Source organism: Prionailurus viverrinus, chromosome A1, assembly GCF_022837055.1.
Source record: "Prionailurus viverrinus isolate Anna chromosome A1, UM_Priviv_1.0, whole genome shotgun sequence".
NCBI lineage: Eukaryota > Metazoa > Chordata > Mammalia > Carnivora > Felidae > Prionailurus > Prionailurus viverrinus.
The window spans coordinates 191,798,757-191,816,554 of NC_062561.1; the positions used below are offsets into that span (position 1 = coordinate 191,798,757).

Genomic DNA, 17,798 nt, shown 5'->3' on the forward strand with positions numbered 1-17,798 from the left:
AGAAGCTCAGCAGATGGCCCTAATTGGTTGAAACCAGTCATAAATATGTAATAGGATAGATTTGAGTGTTGACTGGTGGTCTCGTTCTGGATAATAAGTTATAAGGGGAATTTGCTTAGAAGAGCATTCCTTTCCAAATAAAAGTCAAGGAATGATGATTTGAAAGCCACTATGACTCTCCTTTCCCTTTCCCAAAGATGAATTCGATGTTTGGAAGTATATTAACCCGTCCATGACCTTGTTGGGACAAACAACATGGGCCTAAGTCCTTGAGATATTTTTGAATTCTTGCGTTGCCTACATCCAGACTTCTTGTTATGAGAGGAAAAACAAACACCTTAAATATTCAGGCTTCTGTTGATTGGAATTTCTGTTATGCACAGTTGAATGGATTCCCAGGTGATTCAATGGACTATTTTGGTGACCAACTAATACACAAATTCTTATTTGTATTAGAGTTCTTAGTCTTTGCCTGTCTACCCCAGCCACTTCTGAGGGACTGTACCCCATCCATAGCTCCAATTTCCTAAATTACAAATGGAATGACTGAGTTCTGCACAGTGGACCCTTTCTCCTCATGGACAAGGCTGATCCTAGGATAGCCAACTACCAATCTGCCTTTGAACTATAGCCTGGGCCTACCATAGAAAATGAGAACTTAAGGGACTGGAGTTCTCTTTCAAGAATTTGGAATTTGGAATTTAGAATTGAGATAATAAGTCAGTGAGCTCAGAGAGCTGAGTTGAGAGTTGAGCTGAAAGGATTTGGGGCTGGGTTGTATAATACATACCATGAGCAAGCTGAAATCATGAGGAAGTTGGTCATGGGGAGAGTTTCAGAGAGAGGCAGAGATACATAAAAGAAGAGCAGAGAAAGTGATGCCTTGGAGATTCCTAATGGGGTATTGATTCCAGACCATGTGTGCTCTTGTCGTGAGTTACTTCTTCCTTGGGGCAATATTAGTGAACCTCTGTTCTTGTCCTCAAATAAGTTCTAACTAACATACTAGGCAAGAAGAGCTGTATTTTAATCCCTTTTTCCTTGTAGTTCAAAAGATATATTTTTTATATTTGTTGGGATTATGTGTGAACAACACCCAGCACAGTGCTTAGCACATAGCCACAATTTAGTGAATATTAATTCCTTTTTATTTCCCTAACAACTAGGGCTGTACAGAAGTAGAACTGACTACTTGGAAGGAAGTATGAAAGCTGAGGTGTGACCACACATATCAAGCTTTAGATTGATGAATAAATTAGCGATCCTTTCTTTACTTGCCTTTTTTTTTCTCCCAAGATTTCAAGGTTCCATGGATCTGCATGTCTCTGACTGAATCAGCTTTGACAAGCAAACCAGTCTATTTTATTTGCCTTATATCAGTCCCCACAAGGTAATGGGTTAAAATGAATGGCTATACCTAAGGCATATGCCCACCCTAATCATATGCCAGACTGGATCCATATAGATTAAAAAAGGGTTGGTTCCACAAAGGAAGGGATGTTGAACAAGATATATCCACTACAATAGGTCATTCTGTCTTTTGTGTTCTTCTAACTCTACCTGAATAATAACTACTTGAATAATAACTAATATTTTGGGGGGTTCACTATCTGCATGGTACTCTGCTAAATGCTTTCCATAGGCCATCTCATTTAGTGTTCATAGCAATCCAAGCTATAGGTACTACCATCTCTATTTTATAGAAGGTTAATTGAGCACAGAGACATTGAGTAAATTGTTCATAGCCATACAGCTAGTATGTGGTCAAGATGGAACCCAGGCAGTGCGATTTCCCATCCCATAGAAAATAAAGAAGTTGATGCAGGGGTCATAGAGTGAGAGGAAGCTTGCTAAATAGGCTCCCATGGTTGACAATGAGCAAGAGAGGCTGTCCTTCTACCTCAATAAAAGAACTCAGAAAATATCCTTTCCCAGGTTGAAGTCATTTCCTGACCTAACAGAATATGTAGTCATAAACTGTCAAAGCTGGAGGAGATTTAGAGATGTGACAACTTAGTTCTAGGCACATTTTAATGAAAATGCTCCCGTTTGTGGAATTCTTTCTTTTATAGGTTTTACTAACAGGCTCAGTAATCATCCACAAAAGATGGATTCCTCTTGGCCCTCAGACAGTGCCCTCCTTCATGTGGCTTATCAGGTCTTTTATGATCTGCCCTTGGCCTGTGTCCCCATCCCCTCATTTGCACTTTTTCCCTCCTGATTTGAGGTCCAGCCATAGAGAAATTTACACACACACACCAATCATAATCCTCAGATCACTACATTGTCTCAGTGTTAGTCTACACATAGCCCTGTTTTATTTCATCTGTTCATTTACTTTTTTTTTTTTTTTTTTTTTTTGGTCAGAGCATTTAAGTTTTACATTTACTTTTGAATACTATGATAAAGACCTGTGAAGCTTAAATTCTTCAGTTAGTCTAAAATGCCTCGCTGTTATAGTCACTGAGCTTTTACATGTTCTTTGTCCTGCTGGAAATTCTTTTCTATGCTGCCCCAATCCTCTCCAATATCCTTGAGGTCTATATTTAAAAAGTGTTCTTGACTCTTTTTCCATCTTCAAGACTGGGCTAGGGATCTTTTTTCAACACTCCCTTACTATTCTGTCCTTTCCTTATCACACCGTGCTATATTGTCTATTAACTTGCTTGTCTGCCAGTAGGAGACACCAGCTTGTGAACTTATTGAGGATAAGAGTGGCTGGTCTCATACTGCTGTCTCAGTGTTTAGCACAGTACATGGCACATAGCATGAATTCCATATATAGTCCAAAGGTTGGTGAACTCTTTCTGTTAAGACCAGATGGTAAATATTTTTAGCTTTGTGGGCAATACAGTATCTGTTGCATTTACTCAACTCTGCCATTGTAGCGTGAAAGCAGCCATAAACAATATGTAAACATATGGGCATGGCAGTGTTGCAAGATAACTTTATTTACAAAGATGGGTGGTGGGTGGGATCTGGTCAATGGGCAATAGTTTGCTGACCTCTTCTATAACTAATGAAGAAATGAACAAATAAAAATGAATGAGTGGGATTACATTTAACTTCATTTACCATAAAGGAAGTATTGTTTACCACAAAGAACTCTTTATTAGAAAACATGGATTCTGTTTTCTTCATATCACTTAACAGTCTTTTATCTTTTGGCTTCCAACAGCCTTATCTTTAAGTAGTAATTTAAATAATACCTCCTCTGCTTAAAATTTGAAACTGTCATATTCTTAAGAGTAGGATCTATGCCTTATTTGTCTTTATCCCCAGAACCTAGCAGAATTCCACATGCCAAAAGTAAATAGATTGACAAGCCACTTGCTGAATGATTGAAATGTCAGGGTGAAAGCAGGTATTTGGTGAAGCACATAGTTGAGAGTAAACTCTTATGATTGGAAAACTCTTATGATTGGAAAAACCTTAGCCATCCATCTGAATTACCATGATATAGAAGTTCTTCTAGATTTAAGAACATAGGTCTTTTGATTCCAAATGACTGAAGACCCCACACAAACCGGCTTTATTTCAAAAGGACATTTGTTGGCACATTGACGTGTCTTGTTTCAGAGGTTCAAACCTTGTCAAGGACCTAGGATTCTCTATTTCTCCACTTGCCTTCACCTAATTGGTTCTCTCATCAGGCAGGCTTCACCCATTAGTGGCATAATGGATAACTTTGGATTCAGGCCCATATCCTTATAGCTGAAAAATCAGTGGAAAATAGGGAACTAGAACTCAAAAATTCTAGTAAATGTGTCAAGGTTGTGTATCCTTGGCTTTATTCGGATCAATTGTTCATCCTTGATCCAAACACCATGGCTATGAATGAAATCAATACCATCTAAACTGCACTGACTAAAAATGAGGGAGGACCGGCTCTCCAGGTGCAAACCTCCATATGTAGAGGAAGGTGGTAAAGACATGAATTACCTAAAACTGTTATGGCCCTCTCTGAAGAATAATATACTTTAATACAGTAATACAAATTGAGCATCCAATATTAGGATGAAGACCGTCTAGGGACCCTAACTTAGGAAGAGGGGATAGCCAAGCTTAGCCTCTCGTTCCAGTGTGTGACCCCTTACAGATACTAAATTATTATTAAAATTTGCATTTCTAAAATAAAAGCATATGTGCATTAAAAATGCTTTACTTTAGAATAGCCTTAGGTTTACAGAAAAATGATGAAGATTGTACAGATAGTTCCCATACACCCCACACTTAGTTTCCCCTATTATTAACATCTTACATTATGGTAATGGTATACTTGTAACAGTTAATAAGCCAATATTAATACTATTAATACTATTGACCAAAGTCTAAAATTTTCTTAATTTTCACCTAAAGGCCTTTTTCTCTTCCAGGAGCCTATTTAGGATACCACATTACATTTAGTTGTCATGTCTCCTGAGGTTCCTCTTCGCTGTAACATTTTTTCAGATTTTCCCTTGTTTTTTTAATGACCTTGGCCGGTTTTTTAAGATTTTTAAAATTTATTTTGAAAGAGAAAGAGAGAGAAAGAGTGAGAACGTGAACAGGAAAGAGTAGGGAAGGGATGGAGAGAGAGGGGGAGTAACAGAATCCCAAGCAGGCTCTGTGCTATCAACTCAGAGCCCAACACGTGGCTCAATCTCACAAACCGTGAGATCATGATATGAGCTGAAATCAAGAGTTGGATGCTTAAATGACTGAGCCACCCAGGAGCCCCTGACATTGGACATTTTGACAAGTATTTGTCAAATATTTTGTAGAACCTGCCTCAGTTTGGCTGTGTTTGATGGTTTTCTCATAATTGTACTGGGATGATGTTTCTTGGGAAGAAGAATTTACCACACGGGTAAAGTACCATTTATACCACATCATGTCAAGGGTGCAAACCATCAACATGACTTGTCTCTGTTGATGCTGGCCTTGATCACCTGCAAGAGGTAGTGTTTGCCAGATCTCTCCACTGTAAAGTTAGTTGTTGTTCTTACTGTCTTTACTGGAAGTTTGGGAAGGAAGTCACTGTGTTCAGCCTACAATTAAGGATAGGAGTTATGTTCTACCTTTCCTTTGAGGAGGAAGTAACTACATAAATTATTTGGAATGTTTTTGGACAGATTTGTCTCTCCTTTCTCGCTTATTTATTGATTTGATCACTGTATTAGTATCAACATTTATTTTATACTTTGGGCTATAATCCAGTTCTAGTTTATATTGTTACTTGGGTTGTTCCTGCTTTGGTCATGGGTAGCTTTTTGGTTGCCTCCTGTGTCCATTTAACAATCACATCATTGTGGATTTTACTTTTTATTTACTTTTTGAGCACTTTCAGACTTTCTAGCACAAGATGCTCCAGACTCATTTTAAGTATTTCCTGCCCCAGTCCTAGAGCCAGACATTTCTCCAAGGAACCTGGTTCCTTTTATTGGTGAGTGGTATTTAGAAACTAAGATCTGGATGTGAGATGTGCTCAATATACACATTTTTTAAAGTAAAATTATTATAAAAGGCTTATAACTAAAAAAACAGCCAATACCTTTCCTATTCCTTCCCATAAAATGTAAATTCTTTTGAGTTTTTTTCTTCTGTTTTTTTTCCTTCCATATTACTAATAATGTGCTTTTACTGTTACTGTTTGATTGACCATTTTGATTACCGTCTATTGACCTCCTGAAGGGTGAGTACCCCCATTCCCCTTCCTCTCTGCCCATCTTCCCAATGTACTCCTATCACAATTTTGTGTTAAACTAGTAGCTAGAGTTTACATTATCATGACTGTACAACTATCTTTCCAATTGAGCAAATGTACTGTAATTTCATATTCTTTCATGTACAATATTTAGTGTTTCCTGATTGTAATAATTGTCTACTGTTTTCCTTTTCTTAATTTCCCAAGTGTTTATCAAAATTCATCTTAAATGATTCAAGCCCTTTCTATCAAAGACTGACTTGATCTATTTTCAAAATACCTAAATGCATGAGATGATCTATCAGTTACACTCACCACTACCACCGCCAGCCTTACTCCTCTGTCCTTCTGCTCCAGCCTGGTTTGCTTGTTGTGGTAACAAGTCTGCAAAGATGCTTCCCCTTCACCTCCAGTGAACTTCCTGCTATTCGCACCCTTGTATTGTTCCTTCTACTTGAATCCAGGATAGCCTTCTATTTTTTTTAAATGTTTATTTATTTGATAGAGAGTTCATGTGAGTGGAGGAGCAGGGGAGGGGTAGGGATAGAGAGAGAGAATCCCAACCAGATTCTGAACTTTCAGCACAGGGCCCTACGCAGGGCTCAATCTCACATCATGACCTGAGCTGAAATCAAGAGTTGGATGCTTAACCAACCAAGCCACCCAGGCGCCCCTGGGATGGCCTTCTTCTTGACCAATAGAATGCAGTGGAAATAATACTGAATCACATGTCAGTTTAGGTAATAACCTTTGCCCGTTCTTCCTGAGTCTGTCGGAATGCTCACTTTTTTTTTTTAATGTTTTTATTTATTTTTGAGACAGAGAGAGACAGAGCATGAATGGGGGAGGGTCAGAGAGAGGGAGACACAGAATCTGAAGCAAGCTCCAGGCTCTGAGCTGTCAGCACAGAGCCTGACATGGGGCTCGAACTCACGGAGTGTGAGATCATGACCTGAGCTGAAGTCAAACACTCAACTGACTGAGCCACCCAGGAGCCCTGAGGAATGCTCACTTTTGAGAAAACCATATACTAGGTAAGAAACTCATTTACTTTGAGACTGCTATACTGAAGGAAGCCCAAGATGTCTTGTGGAAAGGCCATGTGGAGGCACAGGGGTACCTGTCCAGCCACTAGGTCTTCTAGTCATCCCATCAATTTCCTAGACATGTGAGTACAAAGTCATCTTGGGTGTTGTCTTTGTATCTTTTTCATATTGAATATTTTCCCCAAATGTCTCTGATCCTTAGTTGCCTATTCATATTTAAAAGACACACTAAAAACTAATTAGGAATGCTGCATACATGACTGAGGCTCATGAACTGGTAGCTTTATTGAAAGGGAATTGTGTTGGTATTAACGGGGAGCACCTAAATAATCAATATCTGTAAGTGTTTTATTAGGGCTATCCAATTTGTCTGGAAACTAACTCTCCCAGCTTCCTAGGAAGAGGATCCCACAGTTCAGTCGGTAGTCAGTGGGAACATTTTCTCTGAATCCTTCTATTTTCATCCCTTCCCCCTGTTTTACTAGATTCTCTGAGTGCAGAGACTTATTCAGTATTGTATTTTCACCAATACTTTTACTATGAGCAATGTTGAAGGTCTGAGACTCATTTGGCTGGTTACAATCAAATGAGGATTTTTTTCTTAAATCTAGAGCATTTGTGCATCCTTAAATTCCCTCTCTGGAGCTGGGTGTAATTTGGCCGGCCACTGGTATGGTGTGTCTCATAGCTGTGGTTCCCTAAGGACCACAGGTTGAAGGAGGGTGTCATGATCAAGAGCATGGATTTTGGGATCAGGGACACTTGGGCTTGAGTCATGTTTTCACCTTCTTGACTGTCAATGTCATTTATGTAGCCCCCTTAAGCCTCCATTCCCTCGTCTGTTAAATGGGAAAAAATACCTATTTCTTAGTGTTGTGAGAATTAAATAATACATCTGTATCATGTAGTAGAGTGCCTGGAATATAACTAAACATTCAGTAACCAATGACGATGACCTAAATCTATGTTAGAAAACATATCTGTTTGATTTGATTCCTCCTCTAACTGGTTCTGTGGTCTTGGATAGATCACTGAAGCTATAGAATCCAGAGGGCTATCATCTCACCCAAGCCTTATAGTCTGGTTCATGAGCTATTTTTTATGCTCTTCATCATTAGGTGATGAAGACTTCACTAAAAACTGGTAGAATTGGGTCTTGACCTTGGGCTTGTTTGTTACCTGAGCATGTCCTGTAATGGCCACAGTATGCTTCCTCTATTGAACTCTTCTTTCCTTGTCTAGTAAATTCTAATGGTGATTTTGTCTTATGTGATGGTTGATTGCTTTTGTTTGTCAGTTATCAGAGTAAAGGGGCCAAAGTTCCAGGTGATGGAGAACCAGGTGAACCAGGTAAAGGGAGCAGAGCCCATTTCCAGTCTAACTTTCCTTTGGCCCCTATGAGGAGTCCATGTTTAAATAGCAGCCAATGAGGTGAGTTCATTGCATTTTACTACAAGCTGCACAGGAGTGCGAAGGACTGTAGCTCATTCACAGCTTACACATGCACATACACACAAGCACATGCATGGATGCTAACACACAGGGTAGGAAATCCTTTGATACGTATGGACAAAGGAATACAGGTGCAACCTCACTATCAGTCCACACATTTCCACATACACTGGTGGTCAGGAGAAAGAGCTCAGCACATTTTATCATACATCTCTTGAGGGAGACTATTCAGGAGGGAGGAAAGGGAAGGTTATGAGGCAGAAAGAGAAATGAAACTAAAAGGTCCTGCCCTGTCAGCACTAACCAGAGTATAAGAAATGGACTTTGGACAGACAGACTGACTCCTGGGGCCTGCCAACAGTCAAAATGTCCAAAGGGCCTCTTATTCTCTGGCTGCTGATTGAACTTGGGCGGCTTTCTCTGAGTAAGTGTTCTGAATCCTTCCATGCAGGAGTCCCTGGAGAGCTTGGCATCCTGTGATAGATTTTCACAGCCGATCAGGCCTCAGTAGAGCAGAAGCCTGCTTCATTCTTGATTCCTTCCAGATTTTCTTCTTTGGAGGGTCTCTGCCTTTCTAGTTATATAGGGTTTTATCCTGAGACTGGTTTTAGAGTTTTACAGTGGGCTAATTTGTATTCAAATCAGAAATGACAACTTAAGAAGAAACACAAAATAAAGGGTCAGATGAAATGGGGAAAAGAAATTTCCTCTGCAGGTGTTATTAGCATAGTTGGAGCCACGGGAATTCTTCTGCAGAGCTCTTATTATAATTTGTATTTTTCTCTTTATTTTCAGTGGTTTTGGTTTGCTTTTTGTTTGTCTTCTTTTGCTGGGTATGACGCTTCATCCCTCACCAGAAGGTGAGGTTTGTTGTGTCCAAGTTTTGGGTGATGCAAGTGTACACACTCATTCTGGGCCAGTTTAGACTTCTGTGTCCTGGCAGCCTTGGGCAAAATGCTCCTCACTGAGCTGCAGTGGTCTCAGTCACTAGTCATTAACAATGGAAACATGTCTAAATTGCTCTGGCTCTTCTATGTATGAAATGAGGGAGCCAGATAAGACCAGTTTGAACAATCCATGATTCTAGAACTAGACAGTATCTAATATCCCTAGCAGTTTTCAAAGTTAGTAGCTATTTGCAAATGATCTCTCAAGTGTGCTGCCCGCAAAAGCACTTCCATTCCAAGGAAAACAAATGTGTTCTCTCTACCCTTCAAACCTTTGCCATGCTGTTTTTCATCCTGCCTTTCTTTTCTCAGTAACTACATGCATTATCAGGTCTCCACCCAAGTCAGGCTTTTCCTGAGCACTCTGAGCCTCTGGACGGGGTGAGGTGTTTCTGCTATGAATTCCTATCTTCCATGAAGTCATCCATCAGAGAACTTGTCACCCTGTAGTAATTGATCATTTAACTGCCTCTCTTCCTAGATACTCTGTAGGAATTAATGGAATGAAGGCAATCCCTGTCACTTTCTTTATCAGTGTTTTCAGTGGTCTTTATCTTGTTCTGAGTAGTTGAGGTGTGGAGGTTTACCTTGTGTTGAAGGTTGCTGGAGTCTATGTTCCGGCTCCTGGCTGGACACTGATGGGGTAGGCTTCTCCAATCCTATGTGAAGGAAGCAGCACCTAGAGAACTGTCTTTTGTTCATTTTTCATTTGTACTTTTTCTAAAATGACCAATTTAGAAGAGAGTGATTGCTCAGAATCAGCAAGGATCAATCAGGACTGGATATGCTCTTAAAAGATGCAGAATGAAACCCTTTCCTCAGTAAATAGTGAAAATGGGACCCTGACTGGGGAAGGGGCCTTTCCTGAGGTCACCACCTGGAGAAGGAACAAAGCTGGCAACAGAACCTAGGTTGTACCTACCGTCCTAGGTAATTCCCAAAAAGGGAATTTGATTATCAGTGATTCTTCTGTTCCAAGATACTTTTGTACCAGCAGGGAAGAGCTTCTTGTCCTATTTCTAAATTCTGAAATGCTTGGTTACTTGTACTAATACTTTATTAATTTCATGTGGCATTTGATACTTCATTGCATATAAACCTCCAAAATACTTCTGAAGCAAGTATTACATATCCCCCTTGCTTTCAATGATAATGAGGTCAGGATTATTGTGGCTTTCCCCCAAGAACACAAAAGCAGTAACTAGCAGAATGAAGTTTACGCTGTAGCCTAATGGGTGTTTTTCTGCCACACCAAAGTGCCTGCTTCCTTTTTTTAAATATTAATTTTTAATCCAGTCAGTAATACAGAAACACCCCAGGTGAAAAAAATAACAGCATCATAAAGCTAAAATCCCTTTGACTACTCCCTCCTTCTCCAGTTCCTTTCCTCTGATGGCAAAGGTGACTGGAACAGTGAGTTGGGTGTATATCCCACCAGACACTTTTCTATGCATATACCTTCATATGTCTGTGCCCACAGACAAAAAAAAAATGCAAACTGTTTTATTTGTTTTATAAGATGGTTTTGTATTTTATGTGTTGTTTTGAATTTGTCCTTTTCATACATTAATAAGGCTTGGAGTTTTCATGTCAACTGATAAAGATTTACTTCTAATAACCTTGGAATGATTGCATGGAATGAATAATTCATTATGTTTCCAGGGAATGCATATGCCATAGTTTTGCTGTTCCCCACATACATTGTTCACTTCATTCACATATATATGAAAGCTGCAGCAAACTTTTGCAAACAGATTTCCCTGTGCACATGTCTTTTTGTAGGGTAGATAACAAAGCACGGAATTGCTAAGGCTTAGCTAGGATACACGCATACTCAATATTAATGGAAACTGCTAAATTGCCTCACAGTGTGGCTATACCAATTAAACTCCCATTTCATTCCAGTGTACTCCAATAGTCTATGTCATTTCCTGAGTCCCTGTCTGGCCAACTTTGATATTATTGGCATTCTAAATTTTTGCCAGTATTACAGATAAAATTTACTGGCTTCTTGTATTTCTTTATCTATGCCTGTTATGTCTTCTGTCAATGTTTATATTGGGTGTTTTCTTACTGAGTAGTAGGATGCCTCTTTCTATAGTATGATACTGGAAAAACAAACTGTTTAATCTCCAGCAGAAATAATTCCTGCATATATTTTTAATTAATTTTCCAAACATTCATAGGAATAAGCTCATATTGAGAAAGTTGCTAGTTTTAGGTGCATATGTTCTGTTGGTAATAGAGCTGAAGGTGATGACAATGAATTTCTTATGTATTTATTTTTCCTTGTTTCATGGTTTCAATGCTTCTAGAGCATTTATGGTCACTGAAACATTCCTACTACAATGAAATGAATAAACTGTGATTTCAGGGTCTGAAATTTCAGGGTGTGTCTGAATTTGGTTTGTGCTTACCTTATTTTAGAGAGGGTTATGGGGACATTCCTGATACCTGGGTCAGAGAAGAACCTGGTACTTTTGGGCATGTGCTATACAACTTAGCCCAATGGGCCAACAAAGTCAGTGAATGTAGAATCTCACAGGAAGGTACCTTGGAGAAAACAAAGCAGGACCTACGTACCCTAGAGAAAGCAGGTGGAGTCCTGATGATCTGGAGCTTCAGCCTGTCTTCAGTAGCATTTTTTGGGAGTGGAGGGTTAGAACCAGCAATCGTTAGAACAATTGTTGATGCTCAATTAACCCAGTGGGCTTAACATTTGCAGTAGTGAAAATGTTTCACAGATTCTTAGCGATGGAAGTAATCTTAGAAGAGCTTGTCCACTGGTTCTCAAATCCTGGGTGACTAGCAAGTGATATCAGAATGACCTGGAGAATTTCCATGGGCCTTGGCTTCAAACATTCTGATTCAGGGTTGGGCAATAAAATTTGCACTTTCAACACCTTCCCCAGGTCATGCTGATGAGCAGGCAAAGCTGGGAAATAGGACTGCTTCATTTCAGAAATAGCGATACCTTCCATCTCACACAACTAATATAGTAAAACTAACCCTTGGCATTTTTCTATGCATAGGTGCCATTCTTTCTAATTCTTGTGGTTCTTTCCAGTTTTAACATTAAAAAAGTATTCAAACTCTACCTAACTTCATGTTCTCTAGCAACAAATAAATGGTCCAGAGCAATCAATTTCTAGATCCAGTACTGAAAGGAGAGAAGGACAATGGAACGTAGTTCAACAGCCTATCTTACTGCCACAGCATTCTCTGGGTTTGAAAATGGAGGGAGTCCCAAGCAGTCAGGTCAGCAGTACATGGCCACTGTTTATTGAGGATACACTGGGTCGAGTGCTAGTTCTGGATGTGTTTACATGAGTTAGTGGAATTAAAGAGTTGGATTTTTCATTGGAAAAGTTTTTGGCTTATTGAAATGGTACTCAAGAACAGAGTTTTTAAATCAGCAAAAAGGGCTTGTTTTGGAGATGAGTTCAGACCATGAGGTGGGTCAGCTATCTGTAACTGGGAGACAAAAGGGTGTGGAGTTAGGGACTCAGCAGTGGCTAAGGGCACATCAGAATTTAGGCTAAAAAATATATATAATGACTCTTCTCATCTTTCTGGAAGCATCTAGCTGCACAAACATCATGCAGTATATTTGAGAGATTTTAGTACTGCACAGCCTTAATTTTTCTCATCTTTCCTCACAGTTCCAGCTGCACCAGAGACTGTGAGAGGGTTTTTGGGTCAGTCGGTGACCTTGCCCTGTAAGTACTCATCCTGGTCTGAAAACAGCAACAGCATGTGCTGGGGCAAGGGCCCGTGTCCCAAATCCAAGTGCAACAATGAGCTTCTCCACACTGATGGGATGACGGTGTTGTCCAGGAAGTCATCAAAATATGAACTTCAGGGCAATATCCGACAAGGCGATGTCTCCTTGACCATCTTGAACACCAACGAAGGTGACAACAGTGTATACTGCTGCCGCATAGAGGTCCCTGGCTGGTTCAATGACGTGAAAAAGAACATTCGCCTGCAGCTGAGGAGAGGTGTGTACATGAAGGGGCTTGTGTCTGTGGAAGGATAGATTCAACAGTTAATGGGGAATGGATGTACTGGGTGGTGTTGGGGAGGCTGTAGGTGCTTAAGCACGAGGGGGCAGATTAATTTTAAGATGTGTTGCTATGACTAGAGGAGGCACAGTATGGAGCAAATACCCATGGGGGCCAAGAAGACCACAGCAATGAATGGGTGGGGGGGTGCATGGGAAGGGAACCAGTGAATTGGAGGGTCAGTCTGCAAAAGACATCTGCTTCTTATTATGAGATTGTTGCTTTGTGCACAGTGTTTTCAGATTTCGCAATTTTTACGTGTATGACATTGATTTTTATATGTTGGCAAAGATTTTTTAAAAAATACCATATAAATTAAATAAAATGTGTCCATGGGTGAGCTTCAGCCCATAAGCCAAAGTTTGCAACTTCCAGCAAAGGGGAAAGGGCATGAGACTTGGAGACAATCATAGCAGTTTTCAGGTGGCCTTTCCGTCTGTTACTGTCAGTTGCTTTTGATGAAACTGGAATATGGTGGGATTCTTAAAGATTTGAGCTGCATAGAAGGCAGCCTCTGGTTGAATTATGCTAACAGTAATCACCTTTCCTGCTTGTTGGGAATGGTGTCTCTCAGAGTAAGCTCTATGTTCAAACTGCATCAAAGATGGAGGGTTATCGGGGCACCTCAGTGGCTCAGTCAGCTGAGCGTCCAACTCTTGGTTTTGGCTCAGGTCATGATCTCATGGTTTTGTGAGTTCAAACCCTACATCAGCTCTGCACTTCCAGGATGGAGCCTGCTTGGGATTCTCTCTCTCTCTCTCTCTCTCTCTCTCTCTCTCTGCCCCTCCCCCACTCACGCTCTCTCCGTCTCTCTCAAAATAAATAAATAAACTTAAAAAAAAAAAGATGGGGGATTCTTGTGCTTTGTTCCTGACTGGGTAGGCATCTTGGAAGGCAGGATCATATGCTTATAGCCACATGTTTAACAGAATTCTCAGGTGACACCAATGCACTCTAAAATTTGGGAACGACTTATGTGGATGCTTCTTATTTCAGAACTTTCATATACTTTAGTATATTTTTCTTTAAAAGCGACTTTGTGATAGAAAAGGTATTTTTCTGATTTACTGAAGTTTTATTAAAGTTAAATGAGGCTAATCCAAGTCTTCTATTTTCAAGCCTGATATAACCAGCTATTATTTTATAAAATACTTGTTGAACTCAATATCTATGGGTCATTTCCAAGCTCACTGAAATCTGTTAGAGTTAATCAAAATTTGACATATTTAAGAGATGGTAGCATATGTAGAATAACTGTGGCTGATGAACCCAAACTCAAATGTTAGGGGGTGAGTGGTGTCGGCATGAACTTGTCATTAATATATGAAAGAGACTACATTCTCATCCCATGTTGAACACCTTGGATTCATTTTTATTACAGATTTTAATTTTATTTCATTGTGGAAAGAGCACCTATGGTGAGTTCTGCTCACTTAACAAATTTTCAAGTATACAACTTATTATTGTTAACTTTAGGTATGAGTTGTACAACAGAACTTGAGCTTCTTCATCTTGCTTGACTAAAATTTCATGTTTGGGCTCACTTTTGATGCAATTGTTCATTTGCTCACTTATGCAATCTTTTTGGAATATCTACCATGTGCCGAACATTGTGGTAGGTATTAGATTTGTAGCAGAGAACAAAATAAATAGCAGATTTTCCCTTATGGAGCTTACAGTCTGGTGGGAGAAGCAGGTGTTAAACCATAATCATAAAATAAAAGTGAAGGTAAAGTATAGAGTGCAAAACCCAGAAACCTAATTGATTGCAGAATATGTGTGACCTCCTTACAACAGTGTCCTTTTAGCTGAGACATGAGGGTTCAGTAGGAGTCAGCCTAATGAAGAGAGAGGCTCAGAAGCAACAGGTACAAAGTCCCTCCAGTGTGAGGTCACTGTTTAGAGAGGTGAAGAAAAGCCAGTGGGCTGGAGACAAGTGAGAGGAGTAAAGTGGAGACCTGAGATTGTAAAGAAAGAGCCAAATCAAGTGGAATTTTTGTGGGCCAACTTTGGGGTTGGGTCCTTTATCTCAAGGGCAAGGAGGACCCAGTAAAATCTTTTAAGCAGGGGACCAACATAATTATTTGTCATTTTAAAAGATTGTTCTAGCCAATGTGTAAAAAGCATATTGGAAAGGTCAAGAGTAGGGGCAAGAAACCCAACTTTCATGGGCATTCCAGTGGTCCAGGCCAGTGGACCAGGTGAGGGCAGCAGAAACAGAGAAATGGACAGATCTCACATATATTTGTACAATGTATCTTATATCGGTTACAGCTCCAACAACCAAGCGCCCAATAACCACTACTGCCATGACAACAACCATAGCTGTGCTTCCAACAACAGCTGTGACTACACCTGAACTCACAACCAGAACACCACTTCAGACTACCCTCACAGCTGTGGCAACCACATGCCCCCCAACAATATCAACCTTTCTTCCTGAAGCAACCCCAGTTCTTGAGACCACTGAGCCTTCAATGGGAGCACCCACCTTCACTACAGGTACATGGTACATTTGGCCATTCTTTCCCTTCTGCTGGTCAGATGTATCTTGGGTCCCTTGCAACAGGGTTCTTTTACTGAATGGGGCAGTTCAGAGACTTGCCCTTGTGTGTGTGCATTCTGGTTTGCTAGGGTTGTCATAACAAAGGCCACAGAGCAGGGTGCTTAAACAACAGAAATTTATTTTCTCATAATTCTGGAGGCTAGAAGTATGAGACAAAGGTGTCAGTACGACTGATTTCTTGGCTTATAAATGGCTACCTTCTTTCTGTGTCTTCACATGGTCTTCCCTCTGTGTCTCTGTCCTAATCTTATCTTCTCATAAGGACACCAGTCATATTGAATTAGGGTCCATCCATATAACTTCATTTTACTTAATTATTTCTTTCTCCAAATAAGGGCACAATTTCCTGTATTGGGGGTTAGAATTTCAACATATGAATTTTGGGGAATGTAGTTCAGTTTATAACTGTATGTATGTGCGTGTGTGTGTGTGAGTGAGGTTGTGGTTTCATCAATCTGTTCCTTTCTTTGTTTTATGGTTTCCTTTTTTGCCCCCTATTTTTTCTGTTTTTTGAAAGTCAGATTTTTTGGTTCTCCAGTTGACCTTCCAGGAATCTTAGAGATATTTATGCAACAGCTAGGATATGTCACCTGGGGTCAGACCCCAGTTTTATTCTTCTAGGGGTTAAGTCTCTGCCTTGGCATTAGAGATTGGTTGAGGAAAGGCCTCCAGATGCCTTAAAATATCCCTTGATGATGAACTAGTTCTACCTTTGTTTCTTCCTTCCTCTTTCCTTCCCTTCTTCTCTCAATCCCTTCCTCCCTCCCTTCCATTCTTTTCTTTTTCTTTCCTTCCTGCCCCTCCCCCCCCAAGTCGTTTTTGATCCTCCATCTTGGACCCTCACTGACTTACTAGCTTCATTACTTATAGGGCTTATCAAAGTGCCCACCATGTTTCAACCTCTGATACCAAGGTAATGCTATTGGAAACTCATTAAGAGATAGTGTGAAGGCTTTCTTAGCTGTCTCAGCTGCCTCAGTAAGGCCTGGATAATTTAAATAGCTTTATAATATTGAATCAGCTAATTCTGTTATACTCTGGGTTGTCACCTAAAGTTCATGAACCATAAACCAGCCAATTTTTGTATGTATTTTTAATTGTTTTTGGTGTTTAAAATAATCACCTTAAACTATGACATTTGTAGTTTTCTTGATCCTAAAAAATTACTCGCAATCCTTGAAGAAAACCTGAAATATATAAAAAGGCGCAAAGACAAGTATAAAAATAGCCCTGGATCCCACCACTTGGCACAAACACTTATTTTTGCAGCTCTCTTTCATCAAACTTTTTTTATATTCCAGAATCAGAAAGTTTCTTTCTCTCCAGTGACTCTGAGAGAAGCACCGAGGTGACCTCTGGAAACATTGCCTTGCTTACATCCAGAGGTATGAGGACACTTTCTTTCTCTTTCTTTTCCTCATTTCTTAGGTTGAGGAGAGTAAAATGCTATTGAATGAGATAATTGAAGATGAATTTTGGGTCCTGTGTGCCATGAACCCTATCTAGGACAAATTGGACCACATTTGTGGTTCATTCATTCTTGTGGCTTTGAGAGAGAAAGGGGGGTGGGGAGAGAGACTGACCTTGATTTGTTTAAGCAATTCCTCATGGTAGCACATTTCTGGAATATTTGCCTTTCCATTCCAGGTGAGGCAGTGCTTAGCCATCTCATCCTAATTCCCAGTACAATGATCTTTGTTGACTTCCTTGAGGGACGTCCTCACTTGATCATTGGCTTTCTATAGTAGAGAGAGAAATTCATTCATGTGACCTTTCATCAATCAAGACTTCTTTAGGTATTTAATAGGGGTCCAAGGGCAGGGAATACCCTAAAATAAGGCACGATTTACATCCATGGGGGGTGCTAGAGAGAAGTGCCCAGGCTGGGCTCTCTGTTTTATTCCTTTTTGCCAGGGGTTTCTGGCCTCGGCTGATTTCCCAGGTGAGTTGGAGAGTTGAATAACTTCATGGATATAATGGCCTTAGGTGAGTGCCTGGCATGTTAGTAAGTGCTCAAATGGCAGATTTTACTTAATG

The 17,798-nt window shown here is 40.1% G+C and overlaps 1 protein-coding gene across 5 annotated transcripts in view; it reads left to right on the forward strand.

Moving 5' to 3' along the window:
• The first annotated feature begins 749 nt into the window (after positions 1 to 749).
• The window catches only part of TIMD4 (T cell immunoglobulin and mucin domain containing 4), a 38,750-nt gene continuing 21,701 nt past the window's right edge, over positions 750 to 17,798 (forward strand). For 2 of the 5 annotated variants that reach the window (XM_047868821.1, XM_047871960.1), the window contains exons 1-4: positions 8,505 to 8,608; positions 12,794 to 13,132; positions 15,470 to 15,697; positions 17,063 to 17,146. In XM_047868821.1, the coding sequence (XP_047724777.1) occupies positions 8,551 to 8,608; positions 12,794 to 13,132; positions 15,470 to 15,697; positions 17,063 to 17,146 (709 nt within the window). In that variant the 5' untranslated portion in view covers positions 8,505 to 8,550. Of the gene's footprint in view, positions 933 to 1,296; positions 1,391 to 8,504; positions 8,609 to 12,793; positions 13,133 to 15,469; positions 15,698 to 17,062; positions 17,147 to 17,798 lie in introns of those variants that run through there. The other 3 variants (XM_047869506.1, XM_047870344.1, XM_047871176.1) reach the window with 3 other exon arrangements.